Below are 26,480 nucleotides of genomic sequence, written 5' to 3' on the forward strand. Positions count from 1 at the left end.
CAGAACACTTTGTTTCGCTGTACAGATTTCAAGAAATGCAAACAACCTCGCTTACTCATTCAATGTGACAATAATAATGGAACGGTGATAAACAACTTCTACTCTCTATCTTTATCATGATGTGAGGATTTAAAAAACTAATTGAAACATTAGCTTTTTATCTTTCTTATCTGTTGCCCTCTTCCAAGATTATGTTCTGCTTGCTGTGATTGGCTGTGGTCACGACTTTGCTTTGAAACACTAGCTTTTACATAGATCTGTACATGCAAGGTATGTGTCATAAAGATGTTCTAGGCCATCTGTTGATAGAAGAATGTTCCCAATGAACCACCTGGTGTTTCAGCAAGGATTTGTTCCAGATAAGCCCTGGTTTACTTTATAAACAATAATATTGAGAGAGGCGGGGAGGAGGAGTGAATTCAAGAGGTCAAAGTTTTCCCTCTTGTTACATAATGTCAAATAATACCATTCAGATCATAATTACTTTCCTTTTTGCGGCTTATCTATCATTAAAGCAATTTTCTTTTCACTTTGCAAATTGAAGATGATGAGTAATGTTAAACAAAAGGAATCACACAATGATTGGTATAATGTTCTGTGCAGTATATGATTTAATTTGGAGCTTCAGATAGCCACCTGCTGTACTTTTGTCTGTGCGGCAATCTGGCAGGAGAGGCTCTGCTGTTTTGGATCTCTCTTTATTTGTCGTGTCTTTGGAACCATCTGACTCGGCTGTGAACTGCAATGATGAAGTGCTTAGCTACTGGGTGTTTATACAAATAAAACCAGGATTTTTTCCACAATCATAAAATGCTTTTAGCATGTTGATACAACATTTTAACTTTATCAGAAGCCAGCCTGTCTTGTTATCTAAATCACTAAAGTAAAATAGAAAAGGATACTGTTACCGTTGGGGACTGTGATTACCGATCAGGTTTTAGCAGTTGCTTGTTCCATTTTAAGTGGGGTGATTGGATGGCCGCACCTGTAGTTAGGTTAGAAACAGGGAACCCTGCAGCCAATTGTGGTCCTGTGTATTCAAGAATATTACTGTATTGGCCTGAATGTAAGCCTCACTTTTTTCCAGAATCTGACTTTGAAAAGTTAAAGTGTGGCTTAAATTCTCGACCTTACAAAAATTGGCTTTTACAATATCGCTGCTGAAACAGACATACAGTAAAACGGAACGGGTGTGAGTGCCTGTGGAATTTTAAGTGAGTGGCTTATATTCAGGTATTGTCTTTTATATTCAGGTATTGTCTTTTATATTCAGGTATTGTCTTTTATATTCAGGTATTGTCTTTTATATTCAGGTATTGTCTTTTAAAGGTGTTGGCTTTAAAATTGAATTTTAAAGGTGTTGCTTATATACGGGTGCTTCTTATATTCGAGCCAATATGGTATGTCCACAGCAAGATACTTTGGGCCCCGGCTTTCTGGATGCAACCAGCATAGAATACAAGGGCTCAGTGAGCCAGTTAGAGCCAGTTCCAACATTCATTCAATCCTTCATTAAATTTGTATACCGCGCTTCATCTCAGGGATGTTCACAGCATAAAAATACAAGAGAAAAACACAAAATACACAATAAAAGCAAGAACAAGGACAAAATACAGTGGTGCCCCGCAAGACGAGTGCCTCGCAAGACGAAAAACTCGCTAGACAAAAGAGTTTTCCGTTTCTGAGTCGTTCCACAAGACGAATTTCCCTATGGGCTTGCTTCGCAAGACGGAATGTCTTGCGAGTTCTTGCGAGTTTGTTTCCTTTTTCTTAAAGCCGCTAAGCCGTTAATGGCCGCTAAGTTGCTAATAGCCGTGCTTCGCAAGACGAAAAAACCGCAAGACGAAGACACTCGCGGAACGGATTAATTTCGTCTTGCGAGGCACCACTGTAAACCAGTCACCACCCCTGCTTGTAGGGAGTGGCAGACTTCCAACAGAGTATCTCACATTTTAAAATGAATTCAGATATTAAGGGACCAGCTGACAGAGAAGTAAAAGTGTCAGTATTAAATCAGGTTTCCCATGAAATAACATTTTGATAAGAGGAATAAATCAAGAACGGAACCTGGTCAGTTGTGGATAACACAGGAATCAAACATAGGTCTGTCTAGCTCAGTATTATTGACACTGAGCACTGAATGAGCACTTGCAAAGTCTCGTCTTGTGTTTCCAACAACAGTCGACTTCCCTGTGGGATAAGCAAGTTGGGTGCATGGCTGCACTGTGACAGGCCAGTATTGATGCCACATAGGCTTCTGAGTAGGCTAGGAGCAAAGGTGCAAGGCACAAATCCACAGGCCCAGCATTAGAGCAGCCTTTCTTCTCCCTGTTCCTACCTTTTTTGGTTGCATATAGAGAGAAGCTTAAAGCGAATGGGATGGAAAGAGTGTCAGAAGTGGGGTTTAATGAAGGACCAAGTGTTTGAGCTTCCCTGTGGTCATACCAGCTGCTGTGTGCCTGCATGTGTCTGCCTGAATTTGACTTTGTCTGTTGTGCATGTGGCACATGTGCAGGAATGTGAGTGACTGCACCACTGTCTAGTCACATTGAAACTAACGGGGCGATCAAGACTGCAGATTGAAAATGGTTAGCCCCCGCCCCCGCCAGTCAAGTCATAACTCTAGAAATCTCTGCTTTCTACAGAATGTCTAGTACTAGAGGACCCAGCTCTCCTTTTTAGCTGATCACTTCATTACAACTAAGGAGAAGCTGTGTATATGGTGGTGGCGATAGGGAAAGAAGAATACATATATATGTTGTTGATTTACTCTTTTGAGAATTGGAATAATAACTACCGGTAATTGGAATAGCAGTAATGGTTTGGTGTAGGGATCAAGGACAGCTACAAACACAGAAATTAGAGAACAAGCAGCTGTTTGTCTGCCTATATCACCTTCATGGAAATGTCTCAAAGGTACAAGCATGGAAGACAGCATCCCTGGCAGAATACGTGGGTATATTATCTATTGGGAGTATTCTCGCTCCTTCGAGGCAAACTGGTTGATGTATGCTCAGACCTTTGGAATGTGAACTGCATTCAACTACACTCTCCCATGGGACAGGTAGCATTGTGAGTTATTGTTCAAAAGGATGGCTTGCAGTCAGGAAGATAGTCTTTTTAATTCCGGTTCTTTGCTTCTTCCTTTTCACTTTCTAGCTGTATAGGGGGAAGTGGAACACAACAATACACACTGGAATGATACAGGTAGCTGTTCAAAATATTGTTGCAATAAGCAGAGGGGCATAATAACTCTTATGCCCCTCTGCTTCTAGTTTCGACTCAGTCAGCATTGTACTACTGTTGTACACGTTTGCTTTGCTATTTTTTATGCTACAATACTATTAGTATTTAAATTGTTTCACTATTGGTATATGGGATGTTGATCTAAAAGTGTCCAGGCAAAATCCATGCTTTAGGGACCACTAGAATGATTATCTAATGCTCTCTGAGATTTAGAATAGTTGCATTCCTTCAGTATAATAATTTTGAAAGAATTAAGGAACTTGCTGCTGCATTGCTAGAGAATATTAATAATAATAGATTGGAATACTTTTTGTTTGAAATAGGTGGATTATAATGTAGGCCTTGCTGGCATTGTATATTAACACTGTATATTTTTAGGCAGGAAAAAATCTGGATATTTTAGAAGCAAAAAACTTTCAACATCACAGTACTTTTTTCTAAAACATACAAATATTCCTAAAAATCATAAGAATATTGAAAGGTTTATATAATAGGATGTGCTACTATTTAGGTATTTACGGTCGTGCCTTGACAGTTGGAACAGCTTAGTTCCCAAACATTTTGGCTCCTGAACGTTTCAAACCCGGAAGTCACTGTTCTGGTTTGCGAACTACAGTGGTACCTCGGGTTACAGACGCTTCAGGTTACAGACTCTAAGAACAGTTTCAGGTTAAGAATGGACCTCCAGAATGAATTAAGTTCTTAACCTGAGGTACCACTGTATTTTTGGACACCAAATGTCCAACGGGGCTTCCGCAGCTTCTGATTGGCTGCAGGATCTTTGGTTTTCGAACATTTTGGAAGTCGAGCAGAGTTCTGGAATGGATTCCATTTGACTTCCAAGGTACGACTGTATTTATTTATTTATTTATTTATTTATTTATTTAACTAATATTCCCTCCAAGGAGCTGAAGGTGGCACACATGGTTCTCCCCTTCCTCATTTAATCCCTACAACAAGCCTGTGAGGTACGTTAGGCTGAGAGGCAGTGACTAGCCCAAGGTCATCCAGTGAGCTTCATGACTGACTGAAGATTTGACCTTGGTTTCCCAGGTTGTAGTCCGGCACTAACCACCCAATATATATATTGAATGAGAGAGAGATATTTTAGAAGTTGTCTATTAAAATTATGGTAGTTGAAGGCTTTATTCACTCTCAAGTACTTGTCCCAGTGAATTCACTTAATTTTTAAAGCAGTAATGTTTTCATTCAAAAGAATGGGGAAAGGATTGATGTCATTGTTCTGTTTCTCAGCACATGGGTCAACTGTAGGCCAGCACTGCTCTGACGGTTTTAAGAATACACAAGAGAGTGTTAACCTATGGCTTAGTATCCTTATTTTGCTAGAAATGACTGAATTCTGCCTTGATTCTCCTGTCCACGTGACTCCCTTAAGTGCACTGGCATTATGCTTCAGCTTCCAGCTTTGCTTGCAAAATGGATCACTACAGAAAAGTCACCTATTTCAGCTGATACTTGGTGAGTGCACAAAGTTGTTGCTGGAATTCTAGGTGGAAAATGCCATTTTTCACAACAAAGCCATTAGCTTCCATTCAAGCTTTTCTCAGTGCTAGGGCATAGCAGATCTGGTCAGCTGGAAAAGTACATAGTCAAGGTCAGAGTGGGGTCTTGGTGGAGGGCAGCAAATTAAGGTCAGTGGGGCCAGAGCCAGGTGTATAGATAGTCAGACCAGATAGAGGTCTGGGGCCATAACCGAGATCAGAGAGCCTGAGGCAAATATGTCAAGGTTGGGTTGAAATTGAAATTAATGGACCTAACTTAGTCATGTTCCTTATTTTCAATTTCAATATTAATTACTTTACTCTTGAGTAAAACTTAGCTGAATACCATCCAATATATACAATAAATTGTAAATTCAATCAAGTGTAACCAAGGGTCCCAAGTAGTATCTTGGATGAAATCAGATGGATTAGAGAACATGGATCAGATCTGATCTCCCTTTCCTAATTATATTCTCCTTACCAAGGAATGTAAGCACTGAGGCTTATTCTCACTCTCTCACTCTCTCTCTCTCACAGTGTATCACTAAAAGAAGAGTGTATATTTTCATTCTCACAAAAATATTCCTCATATCACTGTTTGAGTTTCAGCCAAAATACATGTTAACCTCTAAGAATCGTACTTGTTGTTCTTTCTAAGGCAAGGTCAAAGAGGAAGTCTTTTTATTGGGATCCATGTTTATTTTTCATGGCTTGTTCATCAACCATAAAAATCATATCTGTGTTTGGATACCTACTGATTTCTTTCACTCCTTCCTGAATTACTAGAGAATTTGCATTGAAAACTCATGCATAATATTTGCACCACTGCCTCTGAAACATTTTTATTGATTTTACAGTGTGCGGCTTTTTACTTCTTTGCTTCATACTGTGGTTTGATAAAAATGATTGTCACATTTCATTTACCTTAATTAACTCATTTCTTTCAGTAGGCCCAGTATACCTCTGAATACAGTTAAGCAAACTTTGAAAGTAATCTTATTATTACTTCCAGGAATGTGTTCCAGCGTTTGGTGGTTTAAAAAAATGTATAAGAAGTTTTACCAGTCCATTTGAGTAATTAAAATCTCCAGTGATTAAAGTCTGGCCCCTTTCCAGGGCTGTTAACCCTCTTCCTGATTCAGTTTTTCCACCTGCCCTCTAGGTCTCTAGTAATGACTTTGCATCACCTTGACAACTTTTGTTATCCTTTACTTGATGCTGCCTTGTGAAGATGTATTATGTGATACCTGCACCATGTTTTGCTCTAGGAACTGTGGTTTCAGCTTTGTTTTGATCTACCTTGTGTTTGGCATTTGCTTCTTTGACCTCTTTTCCCTGGGTTTCTGGGGGTTTCCTGTTGTTATTCTGTTTCTCACAGCTACAATAAACCTACCATTAAAATTATGGACATGTCAGGGGGCAAATGGGCAAATTTAGCAGGGATGAAATACTTTCCCCCCTCACTGTAGGTCATCTAGCCGTTTCCCACTCTTATTGTGAGATACATTCTCTTTATGTTAAAGTTATAGCAATTCTTTCTAAACATGCTTCTATACATATAAAATACCATTTACAGATTTTATGCAAATACTCATTTTCCTTTGTCCTCAGAATTGATGTGTAGATCCCTTTCAGTAAAGTGCCCCCATATCAAAAGCCACAGACTCCTTGGGGTGTGAGGTTGACATTGAGGGAGGTTTGATAAAGCAACGCCACCCCATACTTTTGAATTCTGAGGCGGTACATTAATTTGAAAATGCTGTTCTACACTAGAAACCATACATCTGAGTTGCTCTTTAAAGGAGTCCTATTTGGCTGCTCTTATTGATCCTTCATTACCTCCCCACTCGACTTGGAATTTAATAGTGGCACTAGCTATCAGTATCTGGTTGCATAACAGCTATTAACATCTCATTAGCTGTGTTCCATCTCAAGCAGGAAAATGAAAGAAAAATATGGATTGCAGGCCCTTTTCAAGGAAGATGTAAACAATCATGTTTTCTTATTTGAGAGAGAACAAATTCTGTATAGTATTATATAATATTTAAATTAGGCTTGGAGGAGGAATCACAAGCTTTAATAAATAAGTATTATCAATATATTAGTTTTTCATTAAACTACATAGCCTTGGGTTGTTCATTGACAGCAGATGGCAATATTGCTTTGCTCAACTCCTGCTAAGACCACTTGGTTTATGGGAGAAAGCTTCAAAACTGTGTTTTGAGTGTCATTCCTGAATCTGAACTGCATCATATTATAAGGGAGATTTAGTGTAATCAGCATTTCCTAAATCTAGCTTTGTATAATAATAGATGATGGTGTATCAACTCTGATAATTAATACTGGTTTGTCCTTAATGATTGGTCCACCAAAACTACATTGGCAAAAGTCCACCCTGACTCAGTCAGGGCTCAGCTGAGGCTGGAGTAAATCTTGAAAAGGGGGAGTGGCAGGATGAACCAGGGGCAGACTTACTCCTATTCCAAACTCTGTTTAGCTCAGTCACGTGACCTAGCAACCCAGCGGAAGTTACACCACCGTTTTTGCCAGTGTATGTCAAAACATGGGTTTGAAGTATTGTTTTTCTTCTGCCTGGCTTGTTGAGATTCAGCCACTCTTGAACAGTTTGGAACAGGGGTGAGTTACCTTGTGTAACTTATTCTGGCTTCCTATAGTTCGGATTGCTCTTCCCACTGACTGATAGTGTGAGTTTAGCTGTCCAAGGAATCAATATTAGCTTGCATATGCGTGTAGGTGATGCACATATATCATTGATGCACAGTGTTAGAGGATATATTCCGTACTGTGTGAAGGAGGAGAAGGGATACTTCCTTTAAGATGGCAGCAGCTACCTGCTGGTTTTGGTAATGAGATGTGATTAAAATTATAATTCTGCTGCCAGGTAAATCAGTGGCATCTTTTTAATTGATCAACATATTTTAGTCAACTAATGTAAAATAGTCTATTAAACTAATGGACTGCCTGACTACATGTTTCAACTCTTATTTTAGTTAAAACTAGGGCAGAATTAAACGTGAAACAAAATGACAGCTCAGTGGTAGTGCTGCATATCTTGGAACACTGGTAGAGGTCCTGGTTCACTCCTCTCACCAGTGGTTATGATTATGTCTGAAACAAACCATGATTTGAGGCCAAGGTTTCACAGAGGGGGAAATCCCTATGTAAGGGCTTCCACTTGCGCAACAGGGCTTTCTTCTTCTCCTCCTACAATTTGCCCCCCAAATTGTTTCTAAGGTGGTCAGGAAAACCCTCAGAAGAGCACACCAGGAGAGGAGGGGATTGCTTGCTTGCTTGCTTAACCCAATATGCTTGCTTGTAATGTTGTGATGTTAAATTCCATTAACAATTTTTTCACTAGCGTTATACATTGGTAAGGAAAGGTTAAGTGTATATGGGTGTGTTCCTCTGAATTCAATGGCATAATAGACTTGGGTATTTGACTATTTAATATCCTGTTTCTTTGTACTTGAAAGATTTGTAGTGGGAGAGAAATGAACAGAAAGATTGTGTTTGTGACTGAAATCCAGCTGCCTTTCATATTAAACCACAGAATTGTTTAAAAGGGCATTGCAAACAATACCATGTTCAGATGAAGCAACAGCGGATGTTACAGTAAGCAGCAGCATGTCGCGTTCTGCAACAACACATGGCTTAATCCATGTGATTGACTTTTTGAGTAAACGGCTGAGATAAAAGCACCTTGGAAAGATTTGAATTAGCATAAAAATATGTTAATGTATTTATTTATTACCCACCCTTCACCCTAAGGTCCCAGGGCAGGTTACAACAATTCAAACAGTTTAAAGCAACCTACAGTCACAGAAATAGGTTGGTCCTAAAAGCATGCATCTCAGTTGTCAAAAGCCAGGGTAAAGTGGTATACAGGTATGTGTTTGCGGTGGATGAAAAGCCCATTGACAGTCTGCATGAGAGGAGCAGTTTGTGCTGAGCAAGAGATATTCTGAAGAAGCAGCGCATTAGCTATAGGGCTGGAGCTGTAGAGGAGCATGCTCAAGCAGCACTTTCTAGGTTCTTGTGATGAGGGCTAGAGTGTAGGGAGGAAAGTTCCCTAATAGCGAAGTGAAGCATACAGTTGCTTAGAGCCATCAGGTAATAGGAGAGTTTGCTAGACGCAAAATGCTTCTGCAAGGTTAGTGGCTGCTTCAATCACAGTGGATCTCAGCTTTTCAATATTTCCTTTATTAAACCTAAATTGGTACTGTAGAGATGCCTTCCTCTCCCAGTCCGTTGGAACTCATGGACTGCCTCTCCCTGTACCTACCACTTTTTCAAGAGTTGAAAAACACACTTCAATCAGACAGGTTGGGAGGGAGAGAATTGTTCGAAAAAGTGTGCTGCATTTTGGTTGGTACCCTGGTTGTGGAACTCTCTCACTTTTGAAATTTGCCTGACTCTCACCCTTTTTTTCATTTAATGCCAACTTAAAACATAGTTACTTAGCCAAGGCTTTAGCAGTCTTTAAAATGCAGCAGGAATTTTTAGAAGTTCTGCAGTTTTGTGATTAATTAAATTGTGAATTTTATCTGCTTTTACTTGTGGATGGATTGTTGTTTGAAATAAAGCTTTGATTGTCCCTATCCTGAGATCCTGTGTGTTCCCCCTAATGTTTCTAAAAACCTGTACATCCATACATTCCAAGTTGCTACAGCAGTGTTTTAAGAGCACATTCCTTAGCAAATATTTGATGTTAGTAATACATAGGCTTGATGACAAGAACATGAATTGGGCCATTTAATGCAAGTGCTAATAAATATCCTTTCCCCCTAGTCTATTCTTTCTTCACACTAAGTGGTCCTTTAAATAACACCTATTTTTCTATAATTGTTGTGAGATTTTTGTTCAGCTTATCCCATATTTATGGTATTTGTATAATGCAGTTCAGACAGACCTGCTTTCTCAGATATAGTCCCTCAGAAGCCCCCCGTGGTGGCAGCTCACTGAGGTGTTTCTTCGTTTTCCATCGTAATGTAGCCCACTGCATGCAAAGGGTTTTCATAGGTTCGGTGGAACCTCTCCCTATGTGCAGACAGTGGTAGGGGCAATTACCTTCCATATCCCGGTTAATCTCTCTTCCTTGTCCTTATGGAAATCCTTTGCTTGTGTGCACTCTTTGCTAATTCGACTGGATTATTCTCCTTGCTATTTATGGCCTTGTAGGCAGATATTATGTACCAGCATTAAAATAACTCAACATGTGTTTTAACTATTCTACGTATTACTTTTTCCAGCACACCAAGCTTTTTAAAGAAAATTGGTCTAATTAAACTTCTGTGCTGTGAGATTTGATAAATCAAGTTTAAGTTGAAGTATATTTTCTTGGAGAAAAATTGTTCTGAGCCAATTAAAGTGTAATTTCAAGGTAAAGTTCATTTAACTGTAAAGTGGGAACGTTTCTGGAAATGGAAATGTATTTATTTATGCTAAATACACCCCCCACACTCCCTATAGCATTAAAATTTCTGAAGGTTAAAGATATTTGTTGTAGTAGTATTCTAGATGTAGCTAGCTTTCTAAAGAAGAAATAATGTGAAGGCTTTTGTTAAATTCAGCAAAGCTCATTAGAGAGTATTAAAAAGATTACATTGAATGTTTGCTCATATCTAAACAGCAGAATTCAAAATATGACTGCTCTTCTGTTTAGTGTGAAGTTAAAGCTGAGAAATATATAAAAGTCTATGTAAATTTCAGCTTAAGGGTAAATTAAGCCAATATTTGATGTGTAGTTCTAAATAACAGTGCCCCAGTTCCTATCTACGTTTCATGAAGATTTTGCAAAAAATGACAAAGTTATTAAATAATGTTACCATGCCAAATAATATGTCAAAAAATATTTATGTGTTTTTCTGCTGAGACCAGCAGAGTTTTACCTTTGCTATCCTTGCAGATATTTGAGTAGAAGGATCTGTACATGTTCATTCTTACAACGTAGAGATAACTGCTAGTGGTGGTATATGATTATAAGAAACAGGTCATGTTGCTTTGCCATTAAATGTTGGACCAAATATGTCAGATTACCTGAATATTGGTGCTCATTTTTCATACTTTGATTTTTTAAAAAATAAAGTTAAAAAAACAAGCCTACAAAGTTTCCTTAAACCTCATATATGGTGGTAAAAAAATCCTCTCTTTTACTTGCTGTCGTTTTCTTTAGTACTATACCAGTCCCATTATCTAATCTCCTTGATGCTGATATTATGGATGTACAGGCAAAGCATACTGCTGGATACTGATTCAGTATTATAGTTTAACATTTAGTATCATCTATTGAAATACAGTGTGGCTTGTTGTTCCCTCGTTGAGGGCTCATGCATAGCCACTGTTTTGTAAATGCCACTCCAGTAGAATTCTATTCCAATTGCCACCAGCAATGTTTTCACAAGATGTCCACCAACTGCTATGGCATGACCGAACATGAAAAATGCCTATTAGGTTTTCTTGCAGGAGGTAGCAATGTATCACTGGGTGGGGCTCAGAGGACTGGTATGCACATTTCCTTGGCACTGGAGGTCTGAGTTTGCAGCATTATGCTAATGCAGTTAATATAACAATGCTTTTTTATATATTCCCCAAACTAATATCTTCTTCATGATGACTGGAGAAAATACCATTAATCAGGACAGGGAACCCATGGCTTTCCAGCTGTTGTCAGACTTTAATTCCTGGCTAGTATTGTCAATTGCAAATGACTATTTAATTTACAGTCTGTTAGAAAAACTTACATACCGCCTTTTATGTAAGCATCAAGATACAGTAAAAAATCTACAGATGTAAACTAAAACAGCAAACAGGTTTCATGCACCCTGTGTTGCCAGGCAGCTGCAGCCAGGAATGGCAAGATCTGCCAGAGGAAGAGGAGGACCCTAAGATGGAGACAAGGGAGACAGTTTGAATTGTGATCTGGATGCAGCTTCTGCCCCAGGGTCATTGGATGTCTCATAGAATCATAGAGTTGGAAGAGACCACAAGGGCTATCGAGTCCAACCCCCTGCCAAGCAGGAAACACCATCAGAGCACTCCTGACATATGGTTGTCAAGCCTCTGCTTAAAGACCTCCAAAGAAGGAGACTCCACCACACTCCTTGGCAGCAAATTCCACTGTCGAACAGCTCTTACTGTCAGGAAGTTCTTCCTAATGTTTAGGTGGAATCTTCTTTCTTGTAGTTTGGATCCATTGCTCCGTGTCCGCTTCTCTGGAGCATTTGGGGAGGGGGAGACAGTCAAACCAGTTTCACCATGCCTTCAGGGAGTGAGGCACCTATAGTATCCAGCTGGCCAATCTGCAGAGCTGGCCAGATCAGAGGCAGCCAAAGTGTTGGACTTGAGTCCTGTTGCCAAGGGCACACTGCCATCAGTGCAGACTCAGCCCTCCGCCCTCCAACTAGAGTGCTCGCTTGCAAGCAGACCTGTGCAAAGTATGGGTTCTACACCTCTAAAAGTATAGCAGGAGCAGCAGGCCAGGTGTTGGGACATCTTTGCTTATGCCTGGTGATGTATCATGGATTCTGCTGTTGAGCCTTTTGAACATTGTAACGTAATTCTGGGCTGATGCGGAGATTGCTTGCTGATGTTGTCAACAAAACTTTTGGGATATCCTAGCCGAGAGTCTTGAGTCAGGATAACAGGGAAACAGTCAGCAGAAAATACGTTCAGGTCCACTGAATGCCTGCCTGAATAAAAATGATTTCGATTTCTTGTGGAAGCAAGCTACTGAATAGGCTTACCGAAGATGAGCGCCGCACCCCATAGTCAAGGACTGGACTTAATCATCCAGGGGTTCTTTACCTTTTACAGGGGCACTCAGGGGAGATTTTTCCACAACACAGATACCACAATTGAAAATGGTTCCTTCCTTTTTGCCACCTAATGAGTAAAAGCAGATTGTGGCACAACCAAGAGAGACTCACCAAAAGATCGCAGGTGATGAGTTGTAGCCTACCATCATCTAGAGGACTACAGGTTCCCCATCCCTGCCATCAATTGTATCTGTGTACAGGAAGGTGATCTATTGACTACATATCACATCAGGCCAAGCTTTGCCTTTACATCTTACAAGTATGCTACTACAGTTTTTGGTAGATAGTAAATGCTGTAGCTGGGGTATGATAAGCTACAGCATGAAATTGGTGCATTTTTGTAAGCTTCTTTAGTAAATGCTACTTACAGATATTAAGTAATGCAATGAAATATGAAGGTTGCTGCGCCATTCAAGGAAAATAATATTTGCTTTTAAAAATGCCTTTTAGGAAAGCACAAGAAGAAAAAAAGAAAGTTGTTCTAGCTGGATGTGTTCCACAAGCCCAGCCTCGACAAGACTACCTACAAGGCCTGAGTATCATTGGGGTAAGGAGATGACTATGGAAGTGGCATTGTTAAAACCTGAGCCTCAGACTTTAACTCAATAGTTTTAATAATGTTAACAATATTGAGGTTTCGTTTGCCAGTGTAATATCTCTGGGTTTGGCTTACTTGCGCCTCTAGTGAATGAAGGCAGGAGTAGCTTACAGGAAATAAGCTGGCCCCTCTTCAGATTTTTCTCCTGCCTCAACGAAGCAGTCACAACCCTCTAGAGCAGATTTTGGGGTGGCAAACTTGTGGCATCAGTAATGCACCTCCAAAACATGACTTCAGAAGGACTTGTACACCTATATATGCTTGCAAGTCAGGCACAAGCATACTCATTCACTTCTAGGGTTCTTTATATACCTGTAACTACTTCTAACTAAGACAAATACAGAAATAAAACATTCTGAAAGTGTCATTTTTGCTACCATTTGAGGCAAGGAGAAAAGGCAGTGGAATATATATGATCACTAAGCTGATCCTGACAAACTGAAGAGAACTAGTGGCAGACCTGTTATCAGCATCAGCTTCAATTAATATAATGAGCATTTTACATAAAGTTAAATGAAGCATGCTACCCAAAGGGGTTTAACAAACAAACCCAGAGAGAAAACAAATACACGGAACTGTAGTAGAAGCTGACCTGAAAATTTGGAACTAGAGGCTGGGAGTTGTATATAGTGGAGAAAACAATTAAAAGTGTGTGTATGTGGTTTTGTTAGGTTATGGCATGTTTATATACCGTATTTTTCGCCCTATAGGACGCACTTTTTCCCCTCCAAAAATGAAGGGGAAATGTGTGTGCGTCCTATGGGGCGAATGCAGGCTTTCGCTGAAGCCTGGAGAGCAAGAGGCGTTGGTGCGCACCGACCCCTCTTGCTCTCCAGGCTTCAGGAAGCTATCCGCAAGCCTTGGGAGCCCGGCGGGAGTGCCCGCCGGGCTCCCAAGGCTTGCGGGCAGCAGCCTGCAGCCCAAAGCACGGGGCGCGCTCCGGAGCGCATCCCGTGCTTTGTGCAGATGTCCGCAAGCCTGTTCTGGGGGCTGGGGTCGGGGGACGCTCGGGCTTCCCCCGCCCCCAGCCCCGCAAGCAAGCTCCGGGAGCGATGGCGAGGTTGAGGGCAACCTCGCCTTCGCTCCCGGACCCCCAGCCCCAAGGCTAAAAATGAAGCCAGGACAGCTAGCGGGATCCATCCCGCTCGCTGTCATGGCTTCTTTGCTCTTTGGGGCTCGGGGGGGGGGGATAAAAATTTTGTTCTTTATTCCCCCCCCAAAAAAATAATAATAAGTGCACCCTATGGGCCGGTGCGCCCTATAGGGCGAAAAATACGGTACCACTTTTTGGCCCAAATATCCCCAGAACGATGAACAGCATATTAATAAAAAAGAAATACGCAACACCGGTACAATAAATACATGCAATGACCATTATAGGGGCATCCAATTGATGCGCCATCACTGATGCATGGGTGCTTTTGGACCCAGAAGAAGGCAGAATGGGGTGTGCTTATATGCACTCTGCTGATGCATGTGGGGGCCAGGAAAAGTGTACCCGCACAACATCAAAATAAAACTGCAAAATCGCAAAATATTCATCCATCACCCTGGGCATGTATTCAGAATGCCGGTTAATCTCTGTGGCAACAGAAAAAAAACATGGATCAAGCTATTCCTTTCTCCCACCTAGGAGTACAAACCTACCTCTCACCTTTTACTTGGGGGGACAGATTCCACCAACAGGCCCTCATCCTGAGGCAGAAAACACTTCTTACATTGCAGTCAGCCAACCAGCAGACAAAATTATCATTAACGCCACGTTATAATAAATAGAGCCTTGAGAGGAAATGGGAGAAGTCCTACAATCCTGGCATACTTCACCCAATTCCCACCTGTCTTCCAATCAGGGGGAGCAAGATACACAGCAGCAGCCTCCCATCTTCTTTCAGCAGGTAATAAACATCCCAAATAACACTACAGTATTATATAAGAACGTAGCTAAGGGGTGGGTGGAGAGATCAGGTCAACAAGCTAAAACTCAAAAAGGAGGTGACCCTGAAGTGTGTGTGCATTGTGTTCTCTCTCTGTGTGTATGTATTCGTGTACATGTACACCATACCTGTCTTCATTGCTAGAATTGGAATTCCACAAGGCCAATTGTACAAGGGAAGTGGTGGTGATGGATTTTCTGGGCATCTGTAGGTGTTTGCTTGTGGGTTACTGATCTGAGGAATTTGCTACGGGAGAGGCAGATAGGAGTGTAAGTCTGAATCTGAATCTAAGCCAGATTTGGTGTCCCATCCTGTTTTTTATCCATATCTGCTATTAATCCCATCAGACCAAGCGACTTTGCTACTCATGCATTAATATATCAGTTTGCTGCTTTGTGTAAATGCTCCTTGTCTTGGTGGTCTGAAACTTGTACCCATCTTTTCTTTGGATTCAGTTATTTCTGTGACAAGTAAAGGTGGTACCTCAGTTTCTTTATTATTATGAAATAAGTTTCTGTACACCAACCTTTACCTTGGATAATTGCTAAAGGAGTGCAGTGGCTAGCTTGTGTCATTAGGATTTGTTTCCCCACCCACTTACGCAGGAGTAAAATGCTGTCTTTCCTATATTACAAGCAGAAATATAACACAGATTCAGCAACATGTATGTTTCTTCTCTATGTGAATTAAATTCATGGAGAATGAGAACCGCCCAAAAATCATCAGAATATCCACATTGTATTTTTTTAAAATCTTTACAGGTTCAGCAGATAGATCGTGTTGTAGAAGTTGTTGAGGAGACTATCAAAGGTAAGCTTTTCACCTGAAATGATTGTGTCTTCATTCTTTCCAGTGCTCATTACTGACTTTGAACACAAAGACCCCATAAGGAGCCGTACTGTTGAAATATATCATGTATGTACTGTAAATAATGACTGAAGTGTAAACTAATAATAATTATTATTATTATTATTATTATTATTATTAATAATAATAATAATAATATTTTTATACCCCAGCCAGAGCCGCGCTCAGGGCGGCTAACACCAGTAAAATTACAATAAAAACATAATGGGGGGGGGACCAATATGTTAAAATACGGGTTAAAATACAATTTAAAATGCAGCCTCATTTTAATAGTAGCCCATAGATCAAAACCATAAGGGTCAGAGTGAATCCAAACCAAAGGCCAGGCGGAACAGCTCTGTCTTGCAGGCTCTGCAGAAAGATGTCAAATCCCGCAAGGACCTAGTCTCTAGTGACAGAGCGTTCCACCAAGTCAGGGCCAGTACTGAAAAGGCCCTGGCCCTAGTTGAGACCAATCTAACCACCTTGCGACTTGGGACCTCCAAAATGTTGTCATTTGTAGACCTTAAGGTCCTCCGCGGGGCATACCAGGAGAGGCGGTCCCGTAGGTACGTGAGTCTTAGGCCTCATAGGGCTTTAAAGCTCATAACCAGCTGAATATATTAGAAAAATCTGTAAAAAAAACTTAGCCAAATCAATATAGAAATGCACAATTTTAGATCTTTGGTCATTCTCTCCCCCCCCTTTAATCTTGCTTCAGTGCTTCTTTTACTACTATTTCATGATATGAAATACTTCCAAGAGATCACTGCTCATTTTATTGCCTATTTGTGACTTGTTGATTTGGAATAAGTGTGGCTGCATACCAATGGGCATTGGCCAATATGACTTACTTCACAATCTGATCATGAGTACATGTCCAGTAGAGGAAAAGCTATATCTGTGTTTAGAATTTAAGATATTTTGGGAAGGGAACTGCATTCTGCTTTGTAAAGTACCATGCTCACTGAATCCTCAATGATAATCATTGAAATTATGATTCTATAGATTATTTTTTTATTCACTCTTGCCTAACAACCTACAGTCCCATACAGAGTATCTTTCTGAGAATCTCAGCACTTTTATACTGCCACGTTTGTTTGTTTTTATTATTTATTACATTTTACAAAAAGAGTCCCATAGTGTCTTAACAAGATAAAATACAACCAATAAAAACAAAGCCAGAAAATTTGAAGCAGTTTATGATACTAATACCTAAAATGCTTGTCCGATGACATAATAATAGCAAGCCTACCCACCCTGCTAAAAGATGAGCATTCCTCTAGAATGGGCTTAGCTACCTAAGGCGTAAGTGAATAAAAAGGTGTTAGCCTAATGCCTAAAAACTGATTGTGCCAGGTGCGTTTCCCTGATGAGGCCATTCTTCAGATGGGGCCACCACTAAAAAGGCTTGTTCTCATGTGGTTACCTTCTGCTATTCTATCAGGTGAGGCATATAAAGAAGAGACTCTGATGAAGACATGATAATTAAAGCATAATGGAGAATGTGCTTGTGATTCTGCCCTTGTTGCCAGTGCCGTCATGGCAACACTGGGGATATCTGGTCCTGTGAGGTCCGCAAGATTGCAGGTCCTGTGAGGGCATTTTCTTCATGCCACAAGAGAGTGCTCAATTGTTGTTTGTTGACACAAAATTATGTCAGATTCTTTTGATACTTTAATACTGCAAACACTATCAGGCTTAAATATTTTAAATCAAATTAATTAGCTTCCTGCAGGAAAATCAAATGCCATCATGCATATAAAGTGCACCCCTATGGGATTAAGGGGAAACTAGACTTTGTGACTGAGCAAAAACTGTTTCAGTCTAGAGTATTTCACAAAACATTTTGTGAAATGGGTCACTGGACAGGATTGTTGAAAACAAGTCAAAGGAAATAACTTCAATGATGCTGGACTTTTCAGACTTCATATACGCTTACTAAGTTTCAGTCACATTAATGTGTCTAGTAATATGGTCTATCTGTTCCTAGTTTAAATATTAACTAATGTTTGCTAACTGCTAGCTACCAGCCTATTTTTTTATTGTTGATTGCTAAAAGCTTATGTGATTTGTGTGTGTTGTATAGCCTAATGAATAATGCTTTTACTGGCATGGTGTTTGTTAGCAGTTTGTTTGTTTCAATATTTATGTAATGGCCTTCATAATATTTATTTCAGGGTGGTTAAGAGTAGAAGTATCAAAGTGCTCTCTCACATTTTCTGTGGGCTGTTTTCCGCAATACATTTTTTTAACAGTGAGATCACTGTCCTTTGAAAAAAGCATGTACAATCAATGTGTAAAGAAGCACGTATATATTTTGTCACGTGTGCATGCATTGAAAACCTATGTCTTATTTCAGCATTCTGCTGCATGTGCATGTAGCAAAATAGTCATATAATTTCTTCACACTCAATGTTTTAAAATCACTGTGGATATTTCTTCCTATATGATAGTGAAATCCAAGTACTAAAAACCCATCAGTCACCCATCAGTTAACTTGTTACTTCCTACTTCCATTTCTACTCCAGAATATGGAAGGAGGCTCTCCTTTTAAACTTTCTATAGCCATGGTGGGACGCGGGTGGCGTAGGTCCACAGAGCTAGGACTTGTTGATCAGAAGGTCGGCGGTTCAAATCCCCGCAATGGGGTGAGCTCCCATTGCTTGGTCCCTGCTCCTGCCAACCTAGCAGTTCGAAAGCACATCAAAGTGCAAGTAGATAAATAGGTACCGCTCCAGCAGGAAGGTAAACGGTGTTTTTGTGTGCTGCTCTGGTTCACCAGAAGCGGCTTAGTTATGCTGGCCACATGACCCGGAAGCTGTACTCCGGCTCCCTCGGCCAATAAAGCGAGATGAGCGCAGCAACCCCAGAGTCGGCCACAACTGGACCTAATGGTCAGGGGTCCCTTTACCTTTACCTATAGCCATGGTAAATTAAATGAAACTAGTAAATTAAGCTTTAAAATAAAACACTAACATCTTTGAAACATAATAATAGAATTGGCATTGAAATGAAACACTTAGCTGGAGAAGAGAGGAAGATACGTTCTACATAGCTTATGGGAATCTGGTCAGTCGTACAAATAGAAAAAGTAGACATTGTCATAGTATTGCTGGAGGTATTATTAATGGGAGAGTTTTATATAAAAGATATTGGTGGAATGGGAGGACAAATGATGTGCTTCCACCTACCTAAAAAACCTTAGCAAAAGAGATGGAAAGGGTAGTGGGTAACTTTGAATTGATGGTGTGAATATTCAAACTCCAATTCCAGATCAAAAAAGAGGATGTTGCATATGTGTTTAGTTGGAGCACTGGGAAACTATAGTTAATTAGTGACTTCCTGGTTTAATTACAGCTAATGGGAGGGGAAGAGCAAAGGAGTTGTGTTCATCGGTAAAAGTTTTCATAGCTTGTCTTTTTAAATCTAGACATTCTCACCCTATCACAGCCATAGTGTGGGCATCCATTGACACGCTCTGTGTAGCCTTTCTTGTTGATGTTTATTAGTCACATGAAAAATATTAAATACAATATTTCTTCACTATGTGAATAACAAGAGTGGATTGCTTATTAATTGAATTAATACTAAACAGAAAGCTTAAACAGAAAGAGGTATGCCAAACAGCATTCTGTAGTGAGAGAGGGTTTATACAGACAACCAATTTTTCCCTTTCATGTTATGACAGTTGCAATACATTTTGATGGTATGAATCCAGTACTGTCTCTCACAGTATTCACCAGATTTATATTTATTTCCCTTGCTTGACAGGGGAGAGAGTTGTCATGTCTGGCTTTATGTTCAATATAAGCTTTATCGTTTGCTTGAGTAGTTGGTTTAACCAATTTAGGCATGTTTTCCCCTTGTTTTCTTCCACTCTTACTTTCTTTCTCACATTTATTTCACTTGGTCAACGTAGGAAGTTTTTTTTTCTTCTTTGAATTTTTCAGCAGATAATGAGAAATGCGCTCCCTACAATGGGTGTTTATAGCATGCTGACTTTGAGAGAGTTTCTGGCCTGACTGGTGGTGGAATGCCCAGGCATTCCATTATTTTTAATGGTCTGTTTCTTAGGGCTATTAAAATTAAAAAGTGGTGATCATGGTTATATGAAAATAGTTTTTAGGCAAGCTTAATGCTAATTACTTGACTTTGTGAAATAGTTCTTACAATTTCCCCAGTAATTAGTGGGTTGTCCATCTGTTTTGGCTTATTCACTGTGAGAGAAAGAAGGAGGGGAAAAGCTTGGAGTTTACTTATGTTACTCATCCTTCCTTTGAATTCCTCTTCACCTTGATGATGGACATTATTGAACAAAGTTGCTGCTCCGATGAAACAACTGGAAGTACAGTATCTTCAGATAAACTGTTCCACTCTTAATTTACCTAAGACTAATAGGTATAGCTGGAAAAGGAAGTTGCCCCCGCTTTCCTCTTCCTTTTCTTCCTTCTCAATGTGTGGCTATAACAATTATGTGAAGCAAGTTGCCGTCTTCCTTTAGTGCGTCTGAGTTTTGTGTAGCAAGAGGGTGCTTGGCATATTTGCATGCAATGCGCTGTCACGAGTCCATGTGCTTCTGGTTGTAAACAGTAGCAGCAATATCAACAATGCTCTAATCTGAAATCTGATATTCAGTGCCCTTCACATGGTCATTTTGTTGTCTTTTTCTCAGGCAGCAACCAAATGTTCTGAAGTTCTGTTCTGTTGTTCGGAATAGAGAATGGCTTGAATCCTAATATTAGTCACACTGATTGATTGCATTTTGGTTTGCTTTTTGGTCCCTCAAAACTCACAAGAGACCAATAACAAACAAGATAATCCCTGCCGGCAGACTTAGATTCTAAAAGTCACAACACATAGGAAAAATGGATGGTGAGGGAAGTTGTAGATGGGATCTTAACTGTGACTAACTTGCTCTGGATCCAGCTCAGTGTATAACAGTTGTAAAACACTGAAAAACATGCCATGTGTTCAGCATATCAAATGACTATGTTTTGGTTTCCCTTGAGAGTACACTTATCTGCTGGCTTCTGAAGCTGGCAGATATCACCTCCCTTATTCAGATGAAATGCCTTTTTAAAAGCTTTCCCTACCCAATCATGCATCATTTTAAGATTCGTAGCATAACTTTTTCTTACTTACACTTCACTTCGCTACAAAAGAGATCACAGATAACAGCATTACAAAAGGAACTCAGTATGTTAGCTTTTGAAAATAGCTTTTTTAATTTTTAAAGGGAAGGATTCTATTTATCTGTAGCTTCCTGGAGCTCTGTAAAAATATGTATTGATAGTTAGGTTAGGAAGCTGGAGCATGGAATTTCTGCTTCCAGTAGGCCATGCCCTTAAAACTCTTCAAAATATCAGTCATTAATCAGTCCAACTCTGGACTGGATCCAAACATGCAGAGCAATCCTAATAGGATCTGGGGAAGTGCAGAGGGGTAGAGACTCTAATGCATGTAATGTTATGCTGAATCCTGCCAGCCACAAGGAAGGAGACAGGAACTGAGCCCCTTGACGCATCCATGAAGCTTTCTGCGTGTTACCATAGCAGAAAAGCTGGTAGCAGTTTTCAGGGCACAGCTTTGGGCCTACATGTTATCCTAATCCCCACAGCCATCACCATCAGGGGGTTAGGATTGTACCTTTAGTCAGGTTTAATAGTCGACTCAAATCAACAGAAATAAACATTAATTTAAGCCCTGTCAGCTTTCAGTGTGTCTAGACTAAGCATGCCAAAGTCTGGATCCAATCCACTGTATTGAAATGGACTGAACTAAGTGTTCTTATATTTCCAGTGAAGTTGTTTCATAATTTAAGACCTTAAATAGAGAGTAATGAATTCATTCTTGACCATTTTGTAAACATACACTCGCATTCCCACAGGCCACAATCCAGCACAGATATAGGTAAGCACAGAGTTCATAGAATCACTCAATTGTAAAGATGGAAGGGACTCCGAGGGTCATCTGCTCCAAGCCCTGCAATGTAGCATTTTCAACTAAAGCATTCATGACTGATGGTCACCCAACCTCTGCTTAAAAACCTCCAATGAAGCAGAGTCCACCACCTTCCAACGGAGTCTGTTCCACTATCTGACAGCTCTTACTGTCAGAAAGCTCTTTTTGATGTTTAGCTGGATTTAATTTACCTGAATTTTAAAGTAGTATGCATATTGTTAAATCCAAGAATAATTAAAGAACAAAAGTATGGGCAAATAATTGTCTCATCAGTTGGCGATATTGCTGTTATTAGTGTGATACAGTGGAAATGAATAATTGAGTGAATGCTATTAGCAGAGTCCATGTATTACTGAAATCACAGTAGGTTATAATGGAATTCTTGGCATTTGCTGGTATGAAAATAACAGGCCTTTTCTAGATGCTGTTGAACTTTTTGACATCTATGATAGGTGTAACACTCTTAACATAAAATGGTGTTTTACCTCTTAATTAAACTGAATTTTTGACTAAAAGTTTTACTTGACAACTCTGAAAAGGCTGGCATGCCAATTGATTTTCTTGTCTTCAGTGCTACATCAGTGGAAGAATTCAGTGCGCTACTGCCATGATACTATTACATTTGTCTTGACTCACAAATGTAAACAATGGTGGTGTAGCCCTTTATAAGGCAAGTTAGGTGGCGGTTGCTTTGTGGAGCAACCTGGTCACATAAAAGAGCTAGCCATGCAGTTCTTCCAGTGTTCACTTCCAGTAATGTTAGCAGTAGAGTGTTGTATTTTTTTTTAATGGGGACTGCTGATAGGAACAGCTTGGTGAAAACAATTTGCCACCCCAAACAACCTCTGCACAATTGCATTATAAGCAGTAGGAGCATAGAGCAGATTCATCTGTATTGGGCCACTTCAGACAGATTTAAAACTTGTTCAGGGTGAAGTGGGATCTCTCTGCCGTGCCCTAAGTTGAAGCAGGGACCTCCAAAGCAGTTTGGGACAATTGGAGGAATCAGATGTTTCAGAAGCGCTGCAGACGGTGTGCCTTCAAAAAATGAGACATTTCTTCCTCAGCGTATCATTTTATAAGGAAAATAACAGGATGAGGAAAGGTGGTGAAGGGAAAGTTCTTTTGTGACTGAGAGATCTATCTTCTAAAAAGAGGGAATGATTTTACCAGGGCTCTCCAGTCACAATGTTCTTTGCTAGTTTTGCTAGTTCTTCTAGTAGTGCTTGCTTGGAAAATGCTGGATTTTCATATCCTTCTGCTTCTGTACCACATACCCACTCCTTTCAAATCAGCTTTTGACCTTAGTTGAGCCATACAAAAACCTAAAGCTCTTTTTAAATGTTAAGTCCCTAAGATTCTGTTATCATCATTTTGAAATTTTGTGGACTCTTTTCCCAGAGACAGCCCTGTGTTATTTTTATAATAAAATTATTGTCCACTAAAACCACAGAGCAGGTAGCGAAACACTTTAAATACCCCCTCCCCAAAATCAGTGTTAAATATACGTAGCAGGAAAATTCCTGGTCCTATTTATCAGTATTTTGACAGGTTTCTTATCAAGGAAAATCTCTCATGCATACTTTTCCCCCCTCACATCCTCCAAACTGTAAAGGCTATCTGTGTAGGAAAATCACTGCATTTATCCTTTTGAAACTTGGCAGGATTCATCTCCTCAGGTGTGGCTACCATACCCCAAAAAATTAAAATTACAGACAATTCATTTGCCATTGGGGTGGGTAGATAAAAATCATCACATAAAATAAAAATACTGTGACAATTTGTTTCTGATATGTCAGAAGTGACTATGTCCACAAATTTCATGCAGTTCTGTCAATAAGGGGGAAATGCTGTAATGTTTCATTTTAATTTGCCCATAATAGTGAATGGGGAAGTTTGACACTTAATTTTTGCAAATTGGGATTTGGCTGAAGACCCCTAGCAAAACTGGATTGCTTCCAGATCAGTTCAAACCAAATTACAGTACAAATTGAGTCTTGCGGTCAGTACAGATCCCTAATTAGTAATTAGTAATGTTGCTTGTTTGCATATGTAACTTAAGGCCATTTCTGCTGGCTTGGGAAAACCTGCGGATGAAAAAATGGTTTTTAAAATAATGTTTCTGTAACTTTCAATATAAAGGGCCAGTATGATTTTGCCTCCTCAGCCTTTCCTACTGCAAAAGAAACAAGTCACATTTTAAAATTAAATGACTGACTTAATGGCTGGGCATGGATGATCATATTAATAAGCTTAGTTATGTATGAGTCTTTTTCCTGTGTATGCAGGTCCTTCCCCTCCTCCATTTGTGGCAATGCTGAAGTCTCCAAGTTTGTTTTATCTGTGCAGGGAAATTTTGCTTACCAACTTTGGAACAAACCGGGATCGTAAACTAACTTCAAAGGATGGTTTCAGTCCCACAGTTGTTCCACAGATGGTAACAACCATAGTTTCATGGTTCAGATGAAATGGAAACAATGGTTAATTGGAGACTCCACCATTTCATTAAAACATGCCATGAAGGAAGGAGGGAAGGTGCTGCATGTTCAGGCACAGTGGTACACTCAGGTGATTCTGGACTGTGGTCTTACTGATCATAGAATCATGAGTTGGAAGGGACCCTGAGCATCATCTAATCCACCCCCCCCCAGCAATGCAGGAATATGCAGCTGTCCCTTACAGGGATCAAACCTGCAACCTTGGTATTATCAGCACCACACTCTAACCAACTGAGCTATCCAGTGGGAGATATGATGAATGAAATGAAGTTAGCACTTGCTATGCCAACATGAAATAAATGTTTGACTGCATGTAAAAAAGGGTAAAGGAAAAGGACCCCTGGCTGATTAAGTCCAGTCGGTGCTCATCTCACTTTAGGCTAAGGGAGCTGGAGTTTGTCCGCAGAGAGCTTTAGTCAGATTGGTTGGGCTTTTTAATCTTGATTATTTACATTTAAATTTGAAATATTATTATTATTACTATTATTATTATCATGGTAGGTGCCAATTCCAATCCATTATTGGAAATTATATATATATTCATTCTCTCTCTCTCTCTCTCTCTCTCTCAAAATAACGTTTAATTAGAAATTGTAACTCAGTATTTTGCAAAGCTAGCCCCCCCCCAAAGCATTTACTTTGATTTGGGTGACCTGAAACAATGTGTCTAGAATTATGGAAAATGAGCCTTCTGAATATTTGTGTTTGAATATTTTGAAGTCAATATGCAGTTGCTTCTGAATGAGCTCAGTTAAGCTACAGATGGAGCCATAAATTCCAATAAAGTGCTCACATGTCAGTAGTATTATACGTGAGAAGCACAACAAGCGGCTGAATTGTGAAAATGTTCCCTCATCCGAATCTTTTTGCATTACTTTGTGAGAACTTAATGGAAATTCTTGCTCAAGCTGACACCCATCAGTTCAAGCATACTGCCTAGAACTTTGGGTTTGTGGTCTAATACTGTTCAAAAGGGAACAACAACACCCTTAAACTCAATAGTAATATTTTTACAGTAATTATAATCAAAATGCTGTTTCTTGGGAATTTGGCTTTTAAAATGGATTGACTTGCTTTTGTCAAATAGCTGAACAAGATATAATGAAAGGAGCTAAGCTTAATAATAATAATAATAATAATAATAACAACAACAAATTTTAATGTTGGCTTTTCCTTTACTTGGTAAGTTGTTGGTTACCAGAAGACTCCTGGGTCTATTTTTGTTTAACAAAATGCAAAATATTTGAGTAGAATATATTAAAACAAATGAGTTTTATGTATAATGGTACCATTTTCCCCCTTTATTTGAAGGTCACTCTGTGAGATTGCTGGGTCAGAAAAAGGATAATGGAAAACGGTTGGGGGGAGCGCGATTGGATTTGCCAAAGATTAGAAAGAACCCACTGATAGAAATAATTTCCATCAATACAGGGTAAGCATCATTCAAACTGACATAAAATATTCAATACTGCCTAGAAATTCAATTTCGTTTTTGTCCATTCTTAATGCAGAGCTGCCTCAGGTCATACCATAAAGAACAATTTAGGGGGGAACAGTGAAAATTCCCATGATATTCAGTAGCATTAATACTGTAAGACAAGTTACCTAATTATTTACTTATATTTCACAGTTATAAAAATAGAAGGGGGTGTGTGTGTGTTTGCTTAAACTGTAGTGTCTGCTATTTCTAATCTTTCTTTCTTGTGTTGGGATAGATCTCTTTTGTATGATGACTAACTCTTCCTACACCAGCTTTTACACAGCCAATTTCCATGACCGTTTTGTGGTTAGAGGAACCACCATGGGACTACTTTCCCCCTCAGGACCCACAAGATACTGTTGGAAAGCTCTCCTGAAATCGAATAGCACTTTTGAGGACATTGCTTTTTTAATATGCTTGGGTTTTGGCTCTTAATTTGGGTGATGCCTGGGTGCCAGAATGATGCCTGACATCTCCAGCATCTGAAAGTACATGGCTGAGGATCATTGGATCTGGACTGTTTTCACACACTAACACCCCACGCTGTAGAATTCCATCAGTTATGTTTTATCTGCAC

At 39.7% G+C, this 26,480-nt stretch overlaps 1 protein-coding gene across 4 annotated transcripts in view; it reads left to right on the plus strand.

Annotated features, from left to right (window-relative positions):
* CDKAL1 (CDKAL1 threonylcarbamoyladenosine tRNA methylthiotransferase) overlaps nucleotides 1–26,480 on the plus strand; it is a 229,161-nt gene that overhangs the window by 59,801 nt on the left and 142,880 nt on the right. For all 4 annotated transcript variants that reach the window (XM_082234990.1, XM_082234989.1, XM_082234991.1 and 1 more), the window contains 3 exons: nucleotides 13,034–13,130; nucleotides 15,877–15,925; nucleotides 25,735–25,855. In XM_082234990.1, coding sequence (XP_082091116.1) covers nucleotides 13,034–13,130; nucleotides 15,877–15,925; nucleotides 25,735–25,855 — 267 coding nt within the window. The remainder of the gene's footprint in view (nucleotides 1–13,033; nucleotides 13,131–15,876; nucleotides 15,926–25,734; nucleotides 25,856–26,480) is intronic.

This window comes from Podarcis vaucheri (genome assembly GCF_965113315.1).
Source record: "Podarcis vaucheri genome assembly, chromosome: 8".
Classification (NCBI taxonomy): Eukaryota; Metazoa; Chordata; class Lepidosauria; order Squamata; family Lacertidae; genus Podarcis; species Podarcis vaucheri.